Consider the following 23,569-nt stretch of genomic DNA (forward strand, 5'->3'; position numbering starts at 1 on the left):
TATGAGTATTATATGAAGATCCAAGGACTTTTTTGCGTTAAAGATTGGATTTAATCTCCTTTGGAATGAGAAATTTAATCCTAATTTCGAATGAAAGCCTAGACTTTTTTATAGCAAACTATTTTTATACGAAACTTACTATAGTATATATAGACAGACAAGGTTTTTAATATCAATCAATATTTAGAAAAATAATTATCATCCACATAATTGCCATTGATGCACTTTTAGTATTTTATGATTTTTTGTTTAATATTCTAATGAAAATTTAATATTATGAAGAAGAAAGTATAAACTCTGATAATCAATTCACTTATCTGCATTTTCTATGATATAAATAAAATAATAAAAATGACAGAATTAATTGATTAATGAAAATTAATCAATTATTACATTAATTAGGACGATGTTATCCCATGAATATTGTGCTCTACTACACACACTTTATGTCAAATGTTTCTCAAGTATGAATCTAAATCACAGATCATGCTATTAATTACTTACAGATAACAGTAAAAATAATATGAAAAAAGACTACATTTTTTCTATATATATATATAAACATGATCTTATTTATCTCTTTAGTATTATTCAAAAATATTTTTCTTATTTATAAAATAGAGTTTTATGATATAATTATTATTTATTTAATTTTCATCATCAATATTAATTTTCTCCTGATGCTATAAAATTATGATTGCTTATTTATATAAATAGTATTTCTTTGAATAACAATGATACATGTTTTATATTTTCATCAACATCAAAATGTTGTGAAAAATCTTTCTAATTATTAACAAAAATTTTTCGATCAATGTTCGAATTGTTAATTAAAAAATAAATTAAATGAGACCACTCGTGTGTTTGAGTAACGTGTGCAATACATCTATGTTTGTATACATTCTTTTGCGAAAAAAGTGTTATTACTGATCTTGATATAAATATTATAAAATATTTCGAGATTTCATCACAATCTTATAATGAGCGACTCGTTGAACGCGTCTGGACGGCTTTGATAACAAAAAAAAAAAGAAAAAATTTAGCAACAAATTTTTATCTAGAAAATATCCTAGTTGCTATATAATTATTAGCTCTAGCTTGAAGGACTACACACTGCTGTTTCTGCAGTGTGACTTCCTCTTGATGAATTAGCTGTTGGACTTGGAGTACTGGTTGTTGTTGAGCTTCCACAACTGGTCCCGTTGCCAACATTAGGTTTCTGAGTTACATGAGTTTGATAGTGCTTCGCAAGATGGGCTTTCTGGCGAAAACTTTTACCACATAATGAACATGCGAAAGGTTTCTCACCAGTATGAGTTCTGATGTGAACGTTCACACTGTATTTATCTTTGAAACCTTTATGACAAATGTTACAATAGTGTAACGATCGTTCTTTTCGTTGAACTGTAGCACTAGGAGAACTTCCTGATCCATTACCTTGATGTTGTCCTCCATCATTTCCATTAGCAGAACCAGTTGTTGAAGATCCATTAGCATTACTATTCGAATTATTACGACTATTTTTCCTAGAATATTTTTTAGGAGCCTTTGTTCCTGTAGTGTTTGTTGCTCTGGCACTCACTACTTGAATTTGACTTGTTGTTGATGGATTTTCTTCGGCTCTGGGAGTCGTTTGTTCTATTAAATCTTGTTGTGTTGCTGTAACAACTGTCACTGTTCCTACTTGGCCAAGATCAGCAGGCAATGTAATGGTTCCTAAACTACCACTGGTTGGATCCAAGGTATACATCACTGTTGTTGTTGCTGAAACGTTGCAAACTGGTTCCAAATTACAATAGGATTCGACAACTTCGTTTGCAATACTCTTGAGTTTTTCATAATCACCAGGCCGATAGGTCGTTGTTTCTAGTTGAGACAATAACAGATCTTCTTCAGTACAACCATGCATAGATTCATCTTGTTGTTCTTGCTGTTGCTGATGTTGAGTCTGTTGTTGGTGATCAGTTATCATTTGAGATCCACCAGAACAACTGGTAGATAGAGATACTGATATCGGTGAAGACTTTGTAGATGGTAGAGTTATTTGCGTGGGCCCCGAGTATAATTTACCTTGAAGAGCATTCCTCAAGAGGCTCTCAGCAGAATCTCCACTTACTTCTTGAAGATGATTCTGATCTGAAAGCTTCCAATCATTATTATTGTCTCCTGTTGGGTTGCTTTGTCCTCGACATAGTTCTTTACTCTCCACGAAACCACTATCATCAGTGGCATATTGCGAAGAAGGTGTGGTTGAAATTATGTGGTACCTCTCAGTACTTCGCGACACTTCTGCTGAGGTTTGAACGTCATGGGAGTCTTGATCATTATGACTAGACTCTAAATTAAGTATTGCGTCTAGATCAATGTTGGGTCTCAAAGACCAGGAGTCATTGGAAGGAGCGACTGGACTCTTACAACAATCAAGTCCATCCATAGAATTAGCTTCATTATTCAGCACGGTGAGCGTGTAAATGGCGCCGTCCGTGTTTTGTCGATCATTAGCACTACTTACTCGATGATTCTCACTGTCTGGAGTATCGCCTCGACATGTAGGATTAGCATGAGCTGACCAGCAGTATTTGTTGAGGTCTTCTAGGAGTATATTACACGTCTGTTGTTCTTTACCATCATCAGTTCCCCAGTAATCACAGTCTGACTGGTCCATTGGTATTTGCTCACTACTCTGGATACAATGGCTACGTACACTGTGGTGATTTAATGATCCAGTAATGGTTGAGACAGGAGGTAAAGCTGGTAGAGTATTGTTGTTAGTTTCCTTGATAAATGAAGTCGAAGATGTAATCCCACCGGAAGTACAGTGCGAGGGTGTAGCTGAGAGTGAAGGCGAGACGACAAAGTCGAAGAAATCGGTTTTACCGAGATCCTCAGTCTCGTTGCCGGGCGCAAACGCCTCTGTAAGGTCCATGGCCTCTTCGGTTGTTCCACGATTACAGGTGTTACATCGGCATCTTCGGCTTCTCAAGGCTGGTCTGTAAACAAATGAAATTTTCTTTGAATCATCGTGGTTATTTTTTTAAAGAAAAAAATTTTTTTTAATTAATTTTTTTTTGTATCAAAAATGCATTTATCTTTAATTATCTGAAAGTAGTACGAATTTTTTGAAAATAATTCTCGATATTTGAAAAATAATAAAATTATCATAAAAAATGAATAATTTATCAAGAAGACGAGAAAATGATTGATTTATTACATTTTTTCTGTCTTCTTTAATAAAAAAAAGTTAATTTTTATGGAAAATTATTACTAAAGCTCAATGATTAAACATTGTTTTAAATAAAGAATAAAATTTTTATAAAGTTATTGTATACGTAGGTCAGATAATTTTTTTGATGAAAAAGAAAAAAAATAAACCGAATGCTAATGAATTTTTAATTATAAAAAATTATGATAAATATAACCTTAAAGTGTAGGATATACTTTTTATATAATTAATTATTGAATAAGTGCTTTATTTATTGTTACAACAACAATCATTTTTAACTGTCAAAAATTTTACTGACAATTTTTTAACGAAATAACCTCGCTTAAGAAATTAAAGTTCTTTTTGAAAATGATTTTTACACAGACTAAATATAATGAGAGAGAAAAAAAATGTTATAAAAAGAAGAGGAAATGGTATATATAGAGACGTGTATTGTTCACTTTAAGTAAAGAATTGTATACTAAAAGATTGCTACAATAGCTTCGGGCTTTGAAATGAGAAAACTTTGATCCGTCATGTCAGAAAGATTTATAGAACAAAATTGTAGGAGCCAATAGTGGGTTATAACATTGTGAAATGCTTCGGCATTTCTTCTCGACATCAAGAGTATAAGAAAAAAAAAACCGGTTTGGAATATAACCTCATGAAACCGTTATTGGTCCACTGCTGTCTGATATGCAGACGCTCGTACTAAGCTTTTCGACTATTATTTATAATTATAATTCCGGCATTTCATTTTATTTTTTATGCCTCGTCACTGTCAGTAATATCTTATACATTATTTATACAGCATAGATGCTTCCAGCAATGTAGAAAGCACGTGTACATAAGATGGAACGCAGTGAGCTCTTGTTCCATATCTTATACTTGCTTCTTGTCTACCTATGTATATAAATGTTAAGTATACAGCCAATGTAATACTGTTGTATGCTGCACAAATAACAGATATACCAAATGGAGGCCTTTTCTCGAGGACCAGATTCGCATACGTTGCTCTGTTACTGACGCAGTGTCGGTCGTGGGAACGCACTGTATCCGCATATAAATTCGCCACACTAACCTATGCCGTTGTAAGATGCATTCTGAATAATTTAACTATCATGCATAGTTAACTATAAATGCTTTCAATTTCTATTATTTTCCTAGTTCAACTCGAGAGACAATGCAAACGGAAATATTGATTCTTTTTTGCAACCATTATTGTACGTGACTTGTGTTGAAATTTATTTTTAATCGTAAAATGAATTATAATATCAGATGAATATTTCAGGTGATTAATCAGTGATAAAATAAAGTTTTTAGATGTCTGGAGTTGGAATAATGAATTAAATTAAATTATGATTGATTGATGTATGTAGTAAACTTTCCTGACTTTGAGTTTTATAGTAATGAATCAAAAAATTTTCATTTATTCCATCAAATGAAAATATTCAATAATATTAAAATAACTGAACATCTTTTAATATTTATTTATTTTAATTATTACATTTTAACTCTAAAAATTTTCAATTTATTTATTTAGTTTTGATTGATTGGTTTGATGGATTATTTAACATAAATTCTTAATGTCAAAAATAAATCATCTTTTTTAAGTTATTTAAAATAATAAATAATTACAATATCTAAAATATAATTTAAAAAAAATCATAATTGAGAAAAAAATTAAATGTATACATTATTTATAATAATTATGATCTTTTTAACCGTTAATTGTTGAGAAAACATAACTAATTGTTGAAAAAACAAGCTATGGAACAATAGAATATTTGTTAAGAATGAATAAATTAAATTTAATGTCTCACAGAGGCAATCTTTTTAAACAAACAAAATAAATAGAAATATAATTTTTTCATTTGAAGTTGCGAGTGTGTTTGTTGTTTTTAAAAGGTTGAACTATTATTACATGAATATATCATTTCGAAACAAAGATAAATTTCATGTTAAACATAATGATAAAGAATCAATCAACATTACAGATAGAAACTTTAATCACAACTCAACGATTTCAATAGACTAATTTTTCTCATATAGAAAACGGAGTTGTTACAAAAAAAAATTCCATTAATTTTTTATCATTTATTTAACAACAATAAAAATAACTTGTAGGTTTATCAAGCCTATTCAATAATAATAATAGAATACCATGCGCGAGTATTTTCATAACGGATATGTATACAATAAAAAGTATTTATTACTTAAAATAGGACACCCTATGTATTGGCTTGCACTGCGGTCCGGACGATATATACCTATAGATCTTTCGATCTTTCAGTGCTGCAGCAGTGCTTGCGCAACTAGAGTTTCCTACAACCGATTCTCTATAACGCACTGTACCATATTAATACCTTTGTAACGTAGGTATTTATATATACATGTAAATGATTGCACATATACATGTACATTAGGCAAGCTTAATGCAAGGAAAAGAGAGAAAGGTATATAGATAGAGGACGATGGTAATATAAATGCCATAGCCTTGCTTGTATACTTTACCTGCGGACTGAGGAGATCTCTCGAGGCCCCGCGCGCGCAAACACCCGGATGTCCGAGCGCGGTTTCTTAAGACTTGCTTGGTTATATGTTATTTCACTTCTTTTAAAAACGAAAGAGGTGACGAAGGATGATGCAGAAATTAACGGGACTCTTATTATACCGTGGCTCGCGTCATTCATGACAGTTTGGACATTTCTATAGAAAATTTCCTTGACTGATGAAATTTTTTGATAGCAATGAAAAAAAAAAAGTTGTCGAGATGAACATTAATGAGCTTTGGTCAATTACTTCTATGGTGTCTTGAATGGCTTGATATTAACACAAGAACATTAGTGTGTGCGTGATGGCATTGTTAATAATAAGACTACCGGTTAAAAGCTGAGTAAGTTTCAGAGAGAATGCAGAGAAAAGAAATGGTCTTGTCGAAAATAATCATCTGAGATGGTTACTTACTCACTCGACTCACAGCCACCGCAGTTGCCTGGGGTATCATTTAATGAACGTCCGTATACTCACAAAAAACCACGTCCAAGAATACCCACGTCCGGTTACGGTCAGTCGAAATTTAATGAGAAGCTTGTATAGATGAGGCAGTGGAAAAGAGATGGCGAAAAACAAGACAAACAAATATTTTTCACGGCAACAGATGATTATATATTTATGGAAACTCCAATGGTTATTGCCGACAAATTGAAGGAGGATCAAAGAGAATAAAAAATAACGTCATCATGGGATATATGGGAAAAAATATGTAGGTATGTCGGATAAGGAAAAGGTCACGCACGTGCGCCTCTTAGGTGGAGTTTAAACCTTTGAAAAATTTCCAAAATGCTCCTCGCTGAGATGATGAAAATATTTTTTTTTTTGTCGAGAACAAATCATTGCTTTTCGACTATAGGATTTCTTTTTTTTTTTTATGCAAATAAGTGTTCTTTATGTTTAAATTTAGTTTTTTTTTGTAGAGTTTTATCAATTTAAATGATATGTTTTTTTTTTTTTGAAACCTTGAATTAACACGAGTTAAAAATATTTTTTAGTTAATTGAATAAATAATTTTAATATTCAGTAGTTTCGGAGAATAATTTTAACCGTAATTATTTTAGCTTGCATGGGATATATTGTTAATTAACCAATTGTATTTATTATCAATTTTTTGTTGATTTATAAACAATGAAATGATTTTTTGTAAAGAAAATAATACTCCAAAAAGAGTAAAGTTACTCCAAAATTTTGTTTTTATGGAATTTTTTCTTTTTAAATGATCGATTAAATTAAAACAAATAATATTTATGTGATTAAAATGATTAAATGCCAAATAAAGCATCAGCAATTGGATATAATTAAGAATTTCCTTCAGAAACTGCAAATCAATGATGTAATATGAGTAATATTTTTATCAGCATATGATTAATTTATCGGATGAATTTAACCATTAAATAATGACAATTGCATACGCTTGAACACATATGAATAATGCATCAAGGAAGTAACGAAGTCTTAATGCGGTTTACTTTCTTGAGAAAAAAGAAAAACGGTATTAACATTGATCTCAAACAAAATTGGTAAACTTTTACGATCGTCTTTATAAGCCTTAATGATGAGTTGCTGTTCAGTATTATCGCTTCATTTGCACGAATAATTTCAACCTCATTCTTTTTATTTTTCTTTATACTTCTTATTATAACATCTTCTTTCTTTCTCTATTTTAAGACCATTTTTTTTTTTAACTTTTGTTTCGGTAAAGATTCCTACTCCTTGAACCCTCGAGCTACCGCGCACGCGATGTCTCTTTTGAATGCTCGTTGGCAGCTTGTACACATTGAGAATAAAAAAAGAAAAAAGTGAGTAACATGAAAAATTTTCGAAATATATGTCTAAAGATAAAATGTTGAGGAGGTAAAAGCTGACCTTAATTTCTTGAACCGGTAATATAAATAATAAAATTAAACAGGGTTTTATTATCTTGATAGATAGATTTATTATCGATAGTAGAATATCGATGGGAAACAATTGGTCGTGCAAAGTACGACCTTGCCTTGACCCATTGCAAGATTCAATGTACCACGTTATACTTTCTCCATAGAGACATTGCACGCGAGACGGTCGATTGGTTTATCTCAATCAAAGTTCGCCAACGATCATGGGGTTATTATTATTATATATTTACGTGACTCATTGCCAGTAGGAAGAAGAAAGGCAATCTATACTCTGCTTCTCTTGATGCGGTTCTATATAGATTTTTTTACTCCAAAAAAATGATATTGCTCTGGTACGTGTGTATAGCGGTAGCCAAGAGACTAAAGGAGGCCGAACAAAGAGAGGAGGAGGGCTAGGGGGTACAATTAAAAAATTATGAAATTCTTAGGATCGTAATTGAAGCACGCCCGAGCATATAGTCCCCCTAACCCACTTCCTACGGGTAATTAAACGTCTTTCTGACTGCGGTCGTGAACGATTTACTCCATGACTTTATGAACGAATTTATTCGGTGAACTTAAAAATTCATATTTTAAGATTTTAACTTGAAATATGAAATATTTTATAATGAATAATAAATATCAAATATCCAACTCCGGCTTTAAACTTCAGACATTCATTATTATGCAAAGAAAATGTCTTTTAAAAGGAAATGAAAGACAGATTATTAATGAGAATTTATAATCCAATTTTTTTTATTGTACATTAAATTATTTTTTATAAATAATAAATTGTTTATATAATGAGTAAGATTATTTTTTTTTATGTTTCATATTTATTTGGAGAATATTATTCTCTTTTTAAAAAAAGTAACTGATAAATTTTTTTTAAATTCTCTGCTCCAAAAGTCTTGGGGTCTTTTAGGTAAAGAAAAAAAAAATTAATTCTTCTTTTTTTTCCGTTACCGATTAAATGTGTTGGAGTAATTATTTTTTTTTTTTTAATGTTAACCTGAGAGATTTTAGTTATTTTCTCAAACTATTTCTTCGAAATAAAATCCAAAGAAAATTAGTCTTTTTAATTAATGACTGCACGTCCGTGAAGAATTATAGGATTTTGATAAACACGCTTGCATTTAAAAGCTTGTACTTTATACTTCGTTAATCTCTCTTTAGAATTTTTATCACCTTTTATGGTACCATAAAAAATTGAAGAAGAGTAGAAACAGATTCTTAAGCTTTAAAAGATTTAAGAGTTGTTTCGAAAATAAATAAAAAATTTATTTTTTTCAATCTCAATTATTTAATATATCTTTAAAAAAAAAAAAAAATTAAATATGTAGAAAAAGACTTTTTTTTATTAATTATAAATTCATTAGAAATAAAAATTACATTAATTAACTCATTATTTTGTCAATAACAATATTGATATTGCATTTACTCGTAATTTATTGCTTAAACGATCGTAATTCACTAAGAAAAATTAATAATAATTATTAAAGAAATTTTATCTGAGCTAAATATATTTTTTCTAGTTTATAAATCGTTTTTTTTTTTACATGTGTCGATATAGATATCTATTCAATATGCAGAATAATATTTTACCCGCAGAAAATCTTGATTGCTTGCGACATTAACGAGAATTGTTATGCAATTATTTTGCAGCAAGTGCAACAGTCGATAGTTATAATTTATATATATATATATATATATATATATATATATATCCATAGTCAACCAAAGAAAACTTGAGAAACACGATTATTGTTCCGTGCAAATAAAAAATGGAAATAAAAAAATTAATAGAGACACATTTTTCTCGAGTTATCGATAAAACATTAATACATGCGATGTCCCAAATGAAAAACCAGATGTGCAGGCTATTTATAATGGTATAGATAAAAGAGTGAGAGTCGCAAAGTCATGCTTGATGATTGCAGGGAAGCAAGTGGGCCAAATCACTAGAAGAGCTAGGCTAGTGTATATACAATATCGACACAAAAGGCGTCTGTGAAAATAAAAGTGCAAGCTAACGCGTTGTGTGTTGGAAAGTGTTACACATTCGGCACGTTCTCACACATCTACACAAGACATAAAAATCAAGAAGTTAGGCCGATTAGTTCTTATGTACTTTCTCAATCATTTCATGTTGGATGAAATATGAGGATAAGTAACAAATTATTGCCGGGAGATGTTTCATAAATTGAAGGGAAAAAAAGCAGTGTACTTCTTCTGATACCAAGTGCTGGGATCATACACCAAGTATTTTACTATATAATAATACTACAGGGCAAAATTGAATTAATGTATGCGTGCAGAGAGCTTGAATACATGTTTACATTGGGAGTGGGGAAGATTTATGACTATGGAGATTTTTTTGCATGCTTCTGTCACCATCAATGACTCATTCTTTCTCGTGGGTCCTCGACATGGAAAATACTGTTGGCGGAAATGGCAATGCTTCCAGTTGCTGATGATCCGACAAGGATATCCAAAGTGCTCCACTTGACTTGTTATTCATTAATTAATTAACGAATTAACGGAACGTTATAACGGTGGGTATTTAAAATGGTTTATTTGTCCACAAGTAGGACGGATGAACGCGGAGTTCTTCGCTCGGTCAACCGCGATCGGACGCCCACATGAAGGCCGTTCTCTTTTCTATTTTCGCTACAGAATTATTTATTATATACTTTCTTTGTGATTTTCACTTCTCTAGTTCAATTTAAATACTTTTATCTTAATCATCATCTGATCCATTAATTTAACATTAGCATGAAATACATTTTTTTTTCTTTTCCGCTTTTTATTTACGTAGTATTATTATTATTATCATTTTTTTTTTTTTTTAATAACGACAAAAAATTCAGGGCATACTCAGTCTTTTCAGTTCGACCACGCCTCTTTGACCAATTTATTCTCAAAGTTGTTATTATGTAATTTACCCAGACATATCGCAATCCGGAGATCTGACAATTTTATTTTTCTCTGTTTAAATCTTGCTACGAACTTTACATTGACTTTTTAACTGATCTATGGACAATAAATGTTTTTTTAAGAACTCGACATCTATATATATAGATATATTATATATGTATACAATAATTAATAATAACAACAACAATAATCACCTTAAAACAATTTATTTTAATTGTCAGTTTCTTTTTTATTATTTTCAACAGTAAATCGTGAATTTTTTTATTCATTACATAATTACAAACAATTAAATTTACGACCCGATAAAGTATACAAAGCACCGGATGTGAAATACCGAAAATTGGGATAAATAAATTTTTATATTAATCATAAAATATTTTAATTAGTCATTAGTTATTGTTTCGAAATGATAGAACAATGAAGTGGCAGTATTAAGAAAAAAAAAATAAAGAAGTAAGCCCCTCTAAGATGTTATCAAAAAATAAAATTTGAGGTCAACGTCATGTTAAAAAGAAAAAAAAACGGGACCGGGAAAATGAGTGATTGACAGTAAATAAATAAAAACTTGATTAAAAATATTTTTCATTTAAAAAAAAAAAATAAGATTTTCAAGAGGTTAATCCTCTTGTCGTCAATCATCAAAACAACAGTTGTGTTCAACCAGTAAATTTTTCGACTGACATTTGTTGACGTGGGATCTGTGATTGCAGGCTTATATGACCTAACTATATACATACGATACATCCGTTAAGTCGATGCGTGTAGGGACGAGGGTTGCGCAAGTCACCATCAACAGCCTGGTTCTTAAACACACGCCTCGAGTTGTCTAGTCTTCTGATAGAGGCATATAACTAGCATACTTATAGAGTTTCCGTGCAACAATGGCGTTGAATGTAGTCCCCATGATTACTCTTAAGTTATATTGCGAGCGTGAATGTATGTCTGAACATGTACTTTATGCAATTTATCTACTAGAAATAATATATCTAATCGCTTTTTATCACGATCGTTCGACAAATATTTATTTTCAAACTATACGCTTATTAATTTTTTATTTACTAAGTGTTAATAAAAATAGCGGAAAAATATTCTATGACTTAATAGTATGTCAATAATAATAAATTTCCATTAATGTTGGTATAAATTATAAGACAGATCGTAATTTTGCTCTTTGTTTTGATATAGGAGTTACTACCATAGCAACTGTTGCGTCCGGGTATTTTATACTTGAGTTTTTATGACTCTCAGATAATTATGGTTAACACTTTCTTGCGCAATAGATTCATAAAATTCATCTTTTGCTGCCTGTTGTTTCCTGTTCATTGATAGTTATTAAAGTTGCTTGTTATTGGTTTTTTAATTGTTAATTAATTGTTTGTTTAGAGCTAACATGTGTCATTAGAGATAATCAGATAAAATTTAATGAGATCAAATAAATTATTTGAAAAATGTTCATGATAATAGGTATTGTGTAGAGTAACATTGCTTGCGCAGTCATCGAGATCACCAGTTTTCTCGTGAGTCAGACACTCTGAGACTGTCTCTACTTAAACCAATATATAACGATGGTCGCAGAGAACTTGCGAAACTGACACGTCGAGCGATGACAACGACCGTGTATCGAAAGAGTCACGCTTGTTGCTCATGTCTTGTTTATTCTTTTCTTCCTTTTTACATTAGTTTTTTTCTCTTTTGATTCACACAGACCGAAATGTTTACTAAAAGGAAACAGTGTATTTCAAGCTCAGACTATTTTTTTCATTGGCATTGAAAAAAATAAACCTTTTTCGTTATGAATTTTTGTTTTTTAAAATTATAAATGATGGAGAGCATGTTTGAGTGTTGGTGTGTGATAGTTTTACAGATAATAAAAAATTGCAGAGCGGAAATAAATTTAATTTAATAATTGGGAAAAGTATTTAGAGAAATTTAATAATGGATCATAATTTAATATGAAAGTAGTTTGAATTCAATTAATATAATTTATTTTTATTCTAAGAATTAATTGGATTTTTTATTCATTAGTTTTTACTTGATACTATCGGTATTGTTGTAAATTTTTTTTTTATTGATCATTAATGGTAGGCAAATAACTACTTGATCAATAATTTTTTTTTATCATTCAATAGTAAAAAATTCACTGATATGTAAATAAAAAAAAATATTATTGAGCTTCTTAGGAATAATTATGATGTGTGAATTAACAACTAGAGTTCATTTGTGTTTCGATTGTAAAAAATCATGACTATTCTGACTTTATAAATTAATAATGTTACTGTTTAGCACATCAGATTAATAGAAAGATTAATTTTTACTCCAAAAATGATTTTACTATTTTCGCAACTCCATTAAGACTGTATTACATATTATAATTTTTCTGATATTATTTTTTTTGTTAAATATAAAAATAAAAGAATCTCAAATTTCATAACAGAAATGGATGAAAATAAATTTAAATGAATTATTAGCTGACAGCATCGCAAATCAAAGTGTTAAAGAATGACTTTAAAATAAAACATCGAATGCATTCGATGTAAATATTGTCATGAGTAGCTATAAAAATTTTGTAGTCGATTTTTCAATGTTTAAAAGTATTTTAAAATCCGTTACAAAAGACTTTATTTATGATATTCAGCATTGAATGTATCGACGTGTTTTATTTTTTACAAACATTTAATGTGTCTTATTTTAAAATGTCTGAATATGCGGTGAACTGATCATAAAAAGGAAGTAAAGCAAACATGAATCATAACATTTCGAAAGTAATTTAAATTTTCTCAAGAATTATGAAAAAAAAAAAAAACATTGTTTCTCCAACGAAATTGGAGTCTTTTTAAAAAATTAATTCCCATGAACAAACACAATTAATGATTTCAAATAAAATTTTCTTTAAAAAATATGAGATTTTTTACATAAATCTTAAATTATCTGATTGAAAAATAAAATATGAGAATGACTTGAAATAAATTGAATGAAATTTTCTCTATACTAAACATCCTCATCTCAATCCATACTTTGAGTTTACTGAAAGAGAATTACGTGTAGTTGGATACTTTTTGAAAAGCCTAAAGATTTAATGAAAGATTGACTGGAGTACATGTGTTTTGATGTAGCAATAAAATATATATATACGCATCGTAATATCTCTAAGGGGAAAATAAACGTGTACGTACGTATACTTTCGTGATGATATCTCGTTTTATAAGCGAGAGATGCGTCTGTAGTATGACTAGATAGATTCTCATTTAAATTTTTGTAATATGAGATAAACAACCGCAAAATTTCTCTTTGCCGCCAACGCGTTCAGTAAAGCCGCGAACTAACCCCATGAACTGCGTTATTCGTATATAACACAGCCTTATTTACTAGTCGGTTTCTACTGTGGAAAATTATTTTTTTTAGTTCTGCAATTGAATATAAACTCAATGTTCAACTTATGCATTATGGAACATTCTTAAGTGGAAAGGGAAATTTATTTAAATCACTTCAATGTTCATTCGAATAAATAAAGTTTTACTTTTATGATAATTTCAAAATACTGAAAAGTTATTAGTTCTTACATCTATTTACATTGAAAGAACGTTTATAGAAAAATATTGCTTTAGATTTTGCAAAAAAAATTTACTGATGAAAAAAAAAAACTCTATCCTTATTCAATAATAAATATTTCAATCTTCAATTAATTAATTTATTAAAAAAGAAAATTATAAATGATTTCCTTAAGAAATAATTTTTTCTATCAATTACTGAGCTGAAGGAAGAATCATTAATCATTAATATAAACAATTTAATAGTCTAGTGCACGAATTAGATGAATCTTTGATTGAATGAATTATCTCAAGTGAATTCATCTTAAGAAATAATTTAATAAGATAACGGTTGAAATATGCAAATAAGTTTGTTATTAAAAAAAATTCTCTTTTCATTTTTTTTTCTCTCTTTATCAGTAGATTTAAACCTCGCAAATGGGAGTGTCGTGAATCGTGATCTAGATCGCACACGAAATCGCCTCGCGGGTTATTTCGACGTTCCACGGAATCTCTTGAAACCTGAGTTACGAGCTTAACGGTTTTACTATTTCAAAGTGTCTCTTTTTCCCTTTTATTTATTTACTAATCTCCGTTTCGGTGTCTTTTGAATGGTCTGTAAGACTGTGCACGCCGAGTTGATGGGATCCATGCTGTTTTTTTTTCCACTTGGAACGTCGCCCAGGGAAGTAGAAAATAGCAGGAAGTCGACCGATACCGTGGCCAAAACAAAGGAAACTACCAAACAACGGAGATACCCATCTTTTAACCGTGGGATCGGTGTACTCGGCCAACCCTGACACTAATACAAACCATACAATCTTTATCATTCTATTGTTTAGGTGCTTTATAAGCTAACAAAAATGTTTTTATTACTTGAAATATTAAAAACAGAAGAAAATATGCTCTCTATAACGGGAACAAATGGTTTTTTTCGTAAGTATAAAGAAGGTTAAATCAATTTTCCCAAGAAGTTAACGTTTCCTGCCGATTTTCTAATACCTCTAAGTGCTAGGAAGATTCACGTACAACTTAACGATTACATACATTCAGGAACATCAAGTTGGTGTATATGATCGGTATAGAGATGCGGGCCTGACTGACCCTGTTACGTGCAGAGCCATAGGAGGTAATTACAATAGACTCCTCGCACCCGCACACCGATAACAATAAAGTGTAACGCCGTCTCATCTCTCTCCTCTTTCATTAGCTATTGCCATACCACTATGATTGCCGATGGTAATTAATGCGGCATCACGCGGTTGCGGATTGTGGACATGAGGAATTTTATTAATTAGAATTTTATATTTTATTACCTGCGAAAGCTCACGCGCGTCACGCAACTTGTTTACTTGTTGTCTTTAAATGTACGAAAAATCTTTTTTTTGTTTTACTGTTTCATGTTTTTCGTCTGACAGGAGGGTTTCTAATCTTGAAATCGAATTTATTTGATTTTTATAAATGGTAAGTATTTTTATTCAAGCTTTAGTAATTTACTTTTATTTTTAATTGTTTTTAATTCAGAATTTAATTATTTTTAATATGAAAGTTGAATAAATTATAATAAATTTATTATTTCATTAATGATAATGGAATTATTTTTATTTTGGCTTAAATTTAAATATTTATTGTTTAATGATAAAAATTTTTTTTATCAAAGATATTCTGTAGAGGTTATTGCAAATAATTGTTAGTATTCTTATTTTGATTAAGATAAAAATTTCTATTAGATTTAATTGAGTATTTAAGTGTTTAAAAATAGCTGGTTAAGTAATTCAAAAACTCCATTAACGGTAATTCTCTATTTTATAATTTTTTCAACTTTCTATAATTAAATATATTTTAATTATTATCATAAAAAAATTGGCAATTAATTTTAATTGATCGTCTGGTTGTTCTTAAAATGAAAAATCGATTACACTAAAAAACTCAATCTTTCAATTTGTAGAAAAAGAAAAAAAAATCTTCTAAGAATCACAACGAATGATATTTTTAATTTTAATTATTCTTTGAAACAAAACGTTGTTCATGTTCACATAAAAAATTCTGGAAAATGATTAGATCTTTTATTCAGTAGATTGCTGGTTCAATTATGAACATAATTAAAATTTTTCAAAAATGTTTTTTTCTAGATAACATTTTTAAATCATTTTAAATCACAAATTCTTCAAATTAATATTTTTTTTCCTTTTTTAATATCTTTTCTTACCTATCAATTTTCCCTCGTAATTCATTGCCTAATTAATTATGCAAAAAATTTTCTCATAGATGAGTAAGTAATAAGAAAAATTTAAATTTCATTACAGACTATTGGCAGATGTGGTCGCAACTTTAGTAATTACCGATCGTCAGACGAGAGATATCGATCTCACCGATCTCGCATTTGGATGTTGTTTTATTCCACTGGAATATTGTGCAATCGCGGCAGGGAAACCAGATCTCCTGACAAGGGACCTGATGATGAATCCAACTCGTGACTTTGTCGCTTCTATTTATGACCCTGTCTTTCCCTCTTCCTCAATCTAGTCTTCATTATTTATTCGGGAAGCTTTATAATTTTTCGTGGATCTTTGATGACGATCGCAGCTATTTCTCAATAATCAACTACAAAAACAAGCTGTTTGCATCAGCAATATCAAGCTTCTGATCTACTAGATGATATTTATAATTTAAATGTTTTTTAATTTTTACTTTATTGTTATATTTCCTTCCTGATGCATGAAAAAACTTCGAAGGTAAAACTTATGAGCATTAACACAGCATCCTATTGTTATTCGTAATAATTCACTCGAGGTCCTTGTTGATTACATCACAGTGGAATAATTAAAATCAGAGTATAAAAAATGGTTTACTAGATCTGTAATAACCATGTTGTTGGGCTTAGCACCTGTCGATACATCTCGAAGATTAGAGTTTAGCAAGATATATATTTCTCCAAGCTTGTTATAAATTACATGAATTAATGCCAATAAGTAACAAAACTAAACATAACATTCATGGTAATTAATGTATTCATTAATTATCATCGATTCGATTGTGATTTTTTTTTATCTTGAATATTTAGCTGAAGTCGTATATTTTACCTCAGTCGTGATTTATCCCTACAGAAATCGCGCCTCTATAACACTACGGTAACTTAAACGTATACACGTAGATTATCTGAGAGGAGCAAAGATCGTGAAAGTGGCACAGAGCTCGTGTGCGTTTTCAGAAGGAAAAATCAAAACTAACGATCTGAAATCTCTTGAGTAGTATTCATCGTACCATGTTGTAATATATTGCCGTACTTAAACTTATATAATTTTTATTTCCTCCTTTTTCCCCTATTAAAATAATAAATGTATGAAATGATAAAAGTAATATCAAAATGTTGAGTGAAATAATAATGAAAATAAAATGTATTTCTATATAGGGGTTAGAGAACGATAGTAATGCCACGAGTGTCACGTTTCTCTAACGGTTCGCGTTGTTCTCTGTTGAGTATACATGAGTTTACGCCCTTCTGTAAATAATACTCCAATGTATTGTTTATGTAAAGTAACACTAACCTGTGATAAATGACAAATATGTAGCAAGACTTTGATGAAGCTTGATGTTCACTTTAAATATCAATTGAGAGTCGATAAATGATTTTTTATTATTCGTTGAATGAATTAAAATACAATCACTTGTTTAAATCACTGGTTTCAACTCATTAGTTAATTAAGAACTCACGAACGGTGTACGTATTTATTTATGTATGAACATACAACTTGATACATATATATATGTATATGTATATAAAAAGAAAACTTGGACAAGTAAACGAGTAAAATCACCGAGGGGAAAGTGGTAAGACACGCACTCTCAATAAGTCAAGAAGGAAAATACCAAAGGTTTATCGATGTATTTTCGCGTCGACACTGATCATCACCATCATTATCATTATCATCAACAGCATCATCATCATCATCATCATTACCATCATCATCATCATCGTCACATCTGTACAGACTTGTTCGGGACGATGCACACCGATGAACCCGGAAAGCACGACGCGGAACCGAAAGAAAAGAAGTAGAATGAAAAAAATGGGAATAAATGGGAAGAGGAAAAGGGGGAAAAGGAAAGAGTAGTAATAAACTCTAACTAAGACACATCATCTTTGTGGGCTAAAGAAATAAGATTCGAGGCGCCACGTACTTGGGAACGTGCACACGCGCTCGATCGTTTCCAGATGTTGACGTGACCGAAGCATTCGCGTTTATCAATAGTTCATCAACGATACATAAATAAATAATTCACACCGAGTGATTATCAAATGTAAGTCCTGGATAAATCCAATGATTACTTATTGGCACTGATGAAAAATACTCCACTGGTTTTCTATAGACTACTGTCAACACGAGACACAGCTGAATTCACCTCACTTCACCTCCTTGAAGTCGCTTGACATTTAGCCGAGGCAAACGACACGGAGTTTCAACGTGCTCTCAACTTGTTTCTGACTGGGGTTTGCTTGTTTCCCAAGTGGGGGATAAAGACGCAATGAATCGTATCATTGACTACAACACTACTAAAGTTATTTTATCAACACATTGATGTACTGTGGTTGAATATTCAGCAGTTGGAAACTTTGAGGATCCCAATGATGGGAGAGTTTAACGCACAGGAAAAGAGTATACGTTGCGCAGAGCCTGAGCACAATAGTCTGCTCGTGAGGAGGCGGCCCAGGCCACTGCCGCAATGATCCCCGAGGTACTTGCCTAGAGTGCCGGCCTATGGCGTGCACCGGCCGCCTCGATTACGGTATAGCCAGGTATATCCAAGGTGGTAGGATGGCAGCACACAGCATGATTACTATATACTGTGTGTGATTTTGTAATTGTGTGCGGTGTGCGCACGAGAGTCAGAACGACAAGTCCGGCATGGTATCGAGCTAGGTAGGTAGGTAGGTATGTATTTTGCCCGAGGCAACTCCAAGCATAGCGGTACTTCTATTCCCCACTCTCCCATCCAGCCAGCTCCTTCTCTCCATGCTTCATCCCACCACCCACTACATCTTGCTCCCAAGCTTGGTGAAAATATATATGTATGTATGGTCTGATCTTTAAAGTTTATGTGTAAGTATTATATACGTATGCTAGCTGCTGGGGATATTATTTCCAACAGCTCTATGGAGCTGCAGGATACACCAAGGACGTATGGAGAGAAAGAGAAAAACTGTATATGACTATTTGACTGAGAGAATTCGATGTTGGACTTGTTGCTGCTGCTGACTCTTTCAGCCGTCAGAGACATCGACGAGGAGGTAGACAACGTGCTTAGCAAACTGAGTGAATAAACGATGGCTTTTACGTTACGACGTGACAGCTAAAGTATTATCATATCATACTAGAAGGATATAATGTGGGCTATTTATACGAGCAAACTGAAATATTTTCATCAATGTAATACCTTCTTATTATGTTGAATATTATTTACTTGGTCGGTTTCATTTAAAACATGAAAAACTCACTGCTTGAAATAGTCTGCTATGTCTGTAACTACTTGGCCAACTTCGCTTTCTTTTTCCACTGCAAGTAGTTGTGTTGCAGAGCCTAGTCACACAGTTCAAGTGTGCAAAGGAGAAAGATTCAAGCATTATCAGACTTTAAGTACAACATATGTCTGTAGCTACTACCACCACCACCACCACAATCATCATCATTACCGCTACTACTACTACTACTTAACTTGACTACTTGGCTGATTCGCTTTCTTTTTCTACTGCAAACCGTGTGTTGCGGACCAGTCATACAAAGTAAGCTAAACAGGGGAGAAAGAGTCCACGGATCACGTGGCATTGCACGCGGCTGATGGAAGAAATGCAAGTTGAGAAGAGCACCAAGACTGGGCGTGTACTTATATAGACTTCTTTTGTCAACATTCCAGGGCATCTAGTATAAGAAAATTAGTCACACTATTTTTCATGTTGACTGTTTGTAGTAGTAGTTTTTCCCATCTAACGGATCTCTCGATGCAATTAATCTTCGACTTAGAAAATAAAATTAATCATAAAGAAAGAAATACCCAGTTAACTTGGAGGGTGAGTAGAGAGAGAGTCCATCGACACTTGTGGTAGCCGAAACTCGTCGGGGGTCAGCGAAGCGAGAAATTCCGTGGGCGCCCCCTCAAGCAGAGAAGCAAGAGACGAAGGGGGTTCCGGTATGGTTGCGCGCGCGCACACCCAACAGGTGAAGTCTGAGTCCGCTACATCGCTGGATACTGGAACCACAGCCGGAGCCAATCGGCATGCGAGACCTACATACACCCTGACTGCACCCCACCATTTACCGACGTCAGAATATATAGTATCTATGTACCTATCCACCAGAGTTCCAGTACCGTTAGCCTGCACTCAATTCCCTCGTTGAAGGAACTCATGTCGAGTCAAGCGTCCAGTGTAGGCTGCACGCGTACGCGCCAACAAATAGAAGACATCATGAACATAGTAGGTAGATAGGTGGGTTGCTAGGTATCCCAGAAGAACCTCATCTCGTATGTTGCTATGCTTTTTTTTTTACTAACCCAATTCCTGGTTCTTTGTCTAGTGTCGTCTTTTCTCTTCAAATACGACTTTTGCTTTTTATTCACTTTCTGAACTATTTATTGTGGTTTGCAACAATCAAATACATATTAAACCAGACATTTTACTGACTGTTTTATTTTTATTCTCCATCAACTACTTTATTTATGTAAATAATCTTTTTTTATCTCTTCAGAATAATTATAGGATGAAGAAAAATCATGAGTCAATGAGCAAAAGAGATTTAAATGGTTCAGATGATTAATTCTATTGATGATTGAATCAAAGTTTTTTTTTGCAATTAAATTTTCATTAATAAATTTCTTGATATTTCATGTCAAATGATACATTTATTATCTGAATTTCAACAATTTTATTATTCATAAAAAAAATATTTTATTGACTAAAAAATATACCATTTTCATTGAAAATATTCTCTATTTTTACATATTCATAATTTAAAAGAAACCATTAGCATATGTACCTACTTTCGGGACAAAAATATTTAAATAATTCATTGATATACTAAATCATTGACATGAGACAAAAATATTTCTTACAGTCACATAAAAGACATATCAAATCTACTTATGCAAAATTTTTTATTATACATTATACTTCAATTTTTACTCCAAAATCTGGTTTGACATTAAAAAAAAAATCATTTTTTAATAAACAAATTAAATTTATTTATACCTAATAAATAGAATCAATTAAAAACTTTTTTTTTGCATAAATAACTTCTTATTGAATCAATTAGTTACATTTTATACCTAACGAATACATAGTTGCATAAGTTTTAGTAAATAATATTCCACATTAAATCAATAATTTATCAAACCAAGTAATTTTTTATCTCAATCTATTCTTTCTTATAATTAAAAAAATAAAAAAAAATATATATATAACATTATTTCATTGACTGTCAAAAAAATGGATGAAATTTTTTTTCTTATTCCACATTTTCTCAATGTTCATTGAAATAATGAATAGCTCTTATTTCTTACTGTCATATTTATTGTCATATATTAATTGCACTTTTTTGTTAAAGTAACTATTTCTTTATTAATACCGATTACGAATGACAGCAGAATCATGATAATGCAAATGTTTCGTTTTTTATCCATCTTACTGACACTTATAGATGTATGTGTGCAGGATGCTATGCCTACTCCTTCGCCTTAACCTACGCTAGGTACTATTATATTGAGTGATGCATATACTTTTGCATGTATGTAGCAACACGTTGGGGCTACACACCTTCGTGCTTAGACTCGATGCTTAGATTTATTGGCAGTCGTGTACACGAGGGCGTATGTAAAAGAGTTAATTTTGCTGCAGGCCATTCGCAACATTTGATGATCATTATAGCGGTGTAGCTCATTGTGAAGACAACGGAACACACGTGCTGCTACACGTGTGAAATTTGTTTTCATTTCCACGCAATTTAGATTATTTATTTTTTTTTTTTAATTGCCTCCTTGCTATTAAATATACTAATGGATACTAAACTGATATTGTCGCATCTTAATCACCTGCTATTTGAGATGCCCAGTAGATAATTCTACCTGAGAACTCGATTCCTATACTCAACCCATAAATCGAGAGCAACTTTGTACTTACATTGCGAAACTTGCTAGCTATGCTACGTAATAAATGTCGAAGTCTTATGTATATCTATATATATATATTTTCTATCGTTGCATCTAATGTTCAATATTTTTTAACATTAGAAAAGCTAACAATTTTAGTAAAAGATGTTTATGGCTATTATAATTGAAGATAAATTTTTTATGATTCAAGAAATTCTTTAGTTCAGGAATAACTTGATTGAAAACTTGTACAGTTGGAAATAATAAAATTGTTTTTTGGGTCAACGTATTTTTCCGTTTTTCTACGGAAAATCATTGAAGATAATTCTTTACATTTTGAAACTTTCAATTATTATCTTGAAGATTTATAAAGTGTGATTTTTTGGAACAGATATATATGTATATATATTTTTATTTATTTATTTTTCTTTTTTTTGTGTCACATTTTTCAACGAAATTGTGTTCTCAATATTCATGATTTATCATTGAGCATTCCATTACTTTTTTAAGCATGCTGTTGAATGCATTTAAATATTTTTTACTATAAAAAATTGACACATAATCAAAAGATTTTGGTACTTTTATAAGTCATGTGGTGTGTATTTCTAAATTATAATAGTCATTAGCATATTATATTTATTCAAATGAAAAATAATGATATAATTGTGTAATATAACTAGTAGAACAATATTGTATAATAAATAAATGCTTATTTTTCAACATTTAACATGAAATTTTTTATGAGGAACTTGAAATCATGAATATGCACATCAATGAATGACAATAATAATATTAAGTATTATTATTAATTATTATATTGAACAGACAGTCAATCCAAGGTGTAGCAAGGTCGTTTGAATGATCTATTATATTGTGTAATTGCTCTCAGTGTGGATTAGATAGCAATTATCTAGTAACTATTGCAATATGACAGGGACATAAAAATCGGTGGTTTCTCTGAAGTGAACATTTATAAAAATGATGTTTACAATTTGTATGCTTAAGTGTGTTTTCTTCCTCTCCTTCATTTCATGCTACCGTCCGTTAGTTTTTTTTTGCTGAAGGTGGTGCTAACATAAATAACAAGATGATGGAACAAATATGTATATGCTTCTTTACTCACCAACTACTTAGTAAGATGACCTCCAGTTGCCTCATCATCCTCTTGATCATCATCTTCATCATCTTGATTATCTTTATTCAGTAATAAAGCAATCGAGAGAATTATTTATTAGTCAGTCAAATCCAATCATTTTGACGATAAATCAATACTTGGCCATGCGAGTAATTTTAAAATCCTTTTCTTTTGTGCTGAAAAATTGGATTAACATTGT

The 23,569-nt window shown here is 31.2% G+C and overlaps 1 protein-coding gene across 3 annotated transcripts; it reads right to left on the reverse strand.

Annotated features, from left to right (window-relative positions):
• Positions 1–680: 680 nt before the first annotated feature.
• LOC118072011 (hyphally regulated cell wall protein 1) lies at positions 681–23,485 on the reverse strand. Of its 3 annotated transcripts, none has more exons than XM_035091558.1 (2): positions 23,359–23,485; positions 681–2,990 (listed from the first exon to the last, which is right to left on the reverse strand). In XM_035091558.1, the coding sequence occupies exon 2, from the start codon at positions 2,924–2,926 to the stop codon at positions 1,094–1,096; it is 1,833 nt and encodes a 610-aa protein (XP_034947449.1). In that variant the 5' UTR covers positions 2,927–2,990; positions 23,359–23,485; the 3' UTR covers positions 681–1,093. The 3 variants fall into 3 exon arrangements, with proteins under 3 accessions (XP_034947449.1, XP_034947448.1, XP_034947450.1); XM_035091557.1 differs by lacking the exon at positions 23,359–23,485 and adding an exon at positions 17,645–18,803; XM_035091559.1 differs by lacking the exon at positions 23,359–23,485 and adding an exon at positions 6,170–6,249.
• Positions 23,486–23,569: the final 84 nt, after the last annotated feature.

This window comes from Chelonus insularis, unplaced genomic scaffold, assembly GCF_013357705.1.
Source record: "Chelonus insularis isolate UGA/USDA-ARS -01 unplaced genomic scaffold, ASM1335770v1 contig_88_pilon, whole genome shotgun sequence".
Taxonomy (NCBI): domain Eukaryota; kingdom Metazoa; phylum Arthropoda; class Insecta; order Hymenoptera; family Braconidae; genus Chelonus; species Chelonus insularis.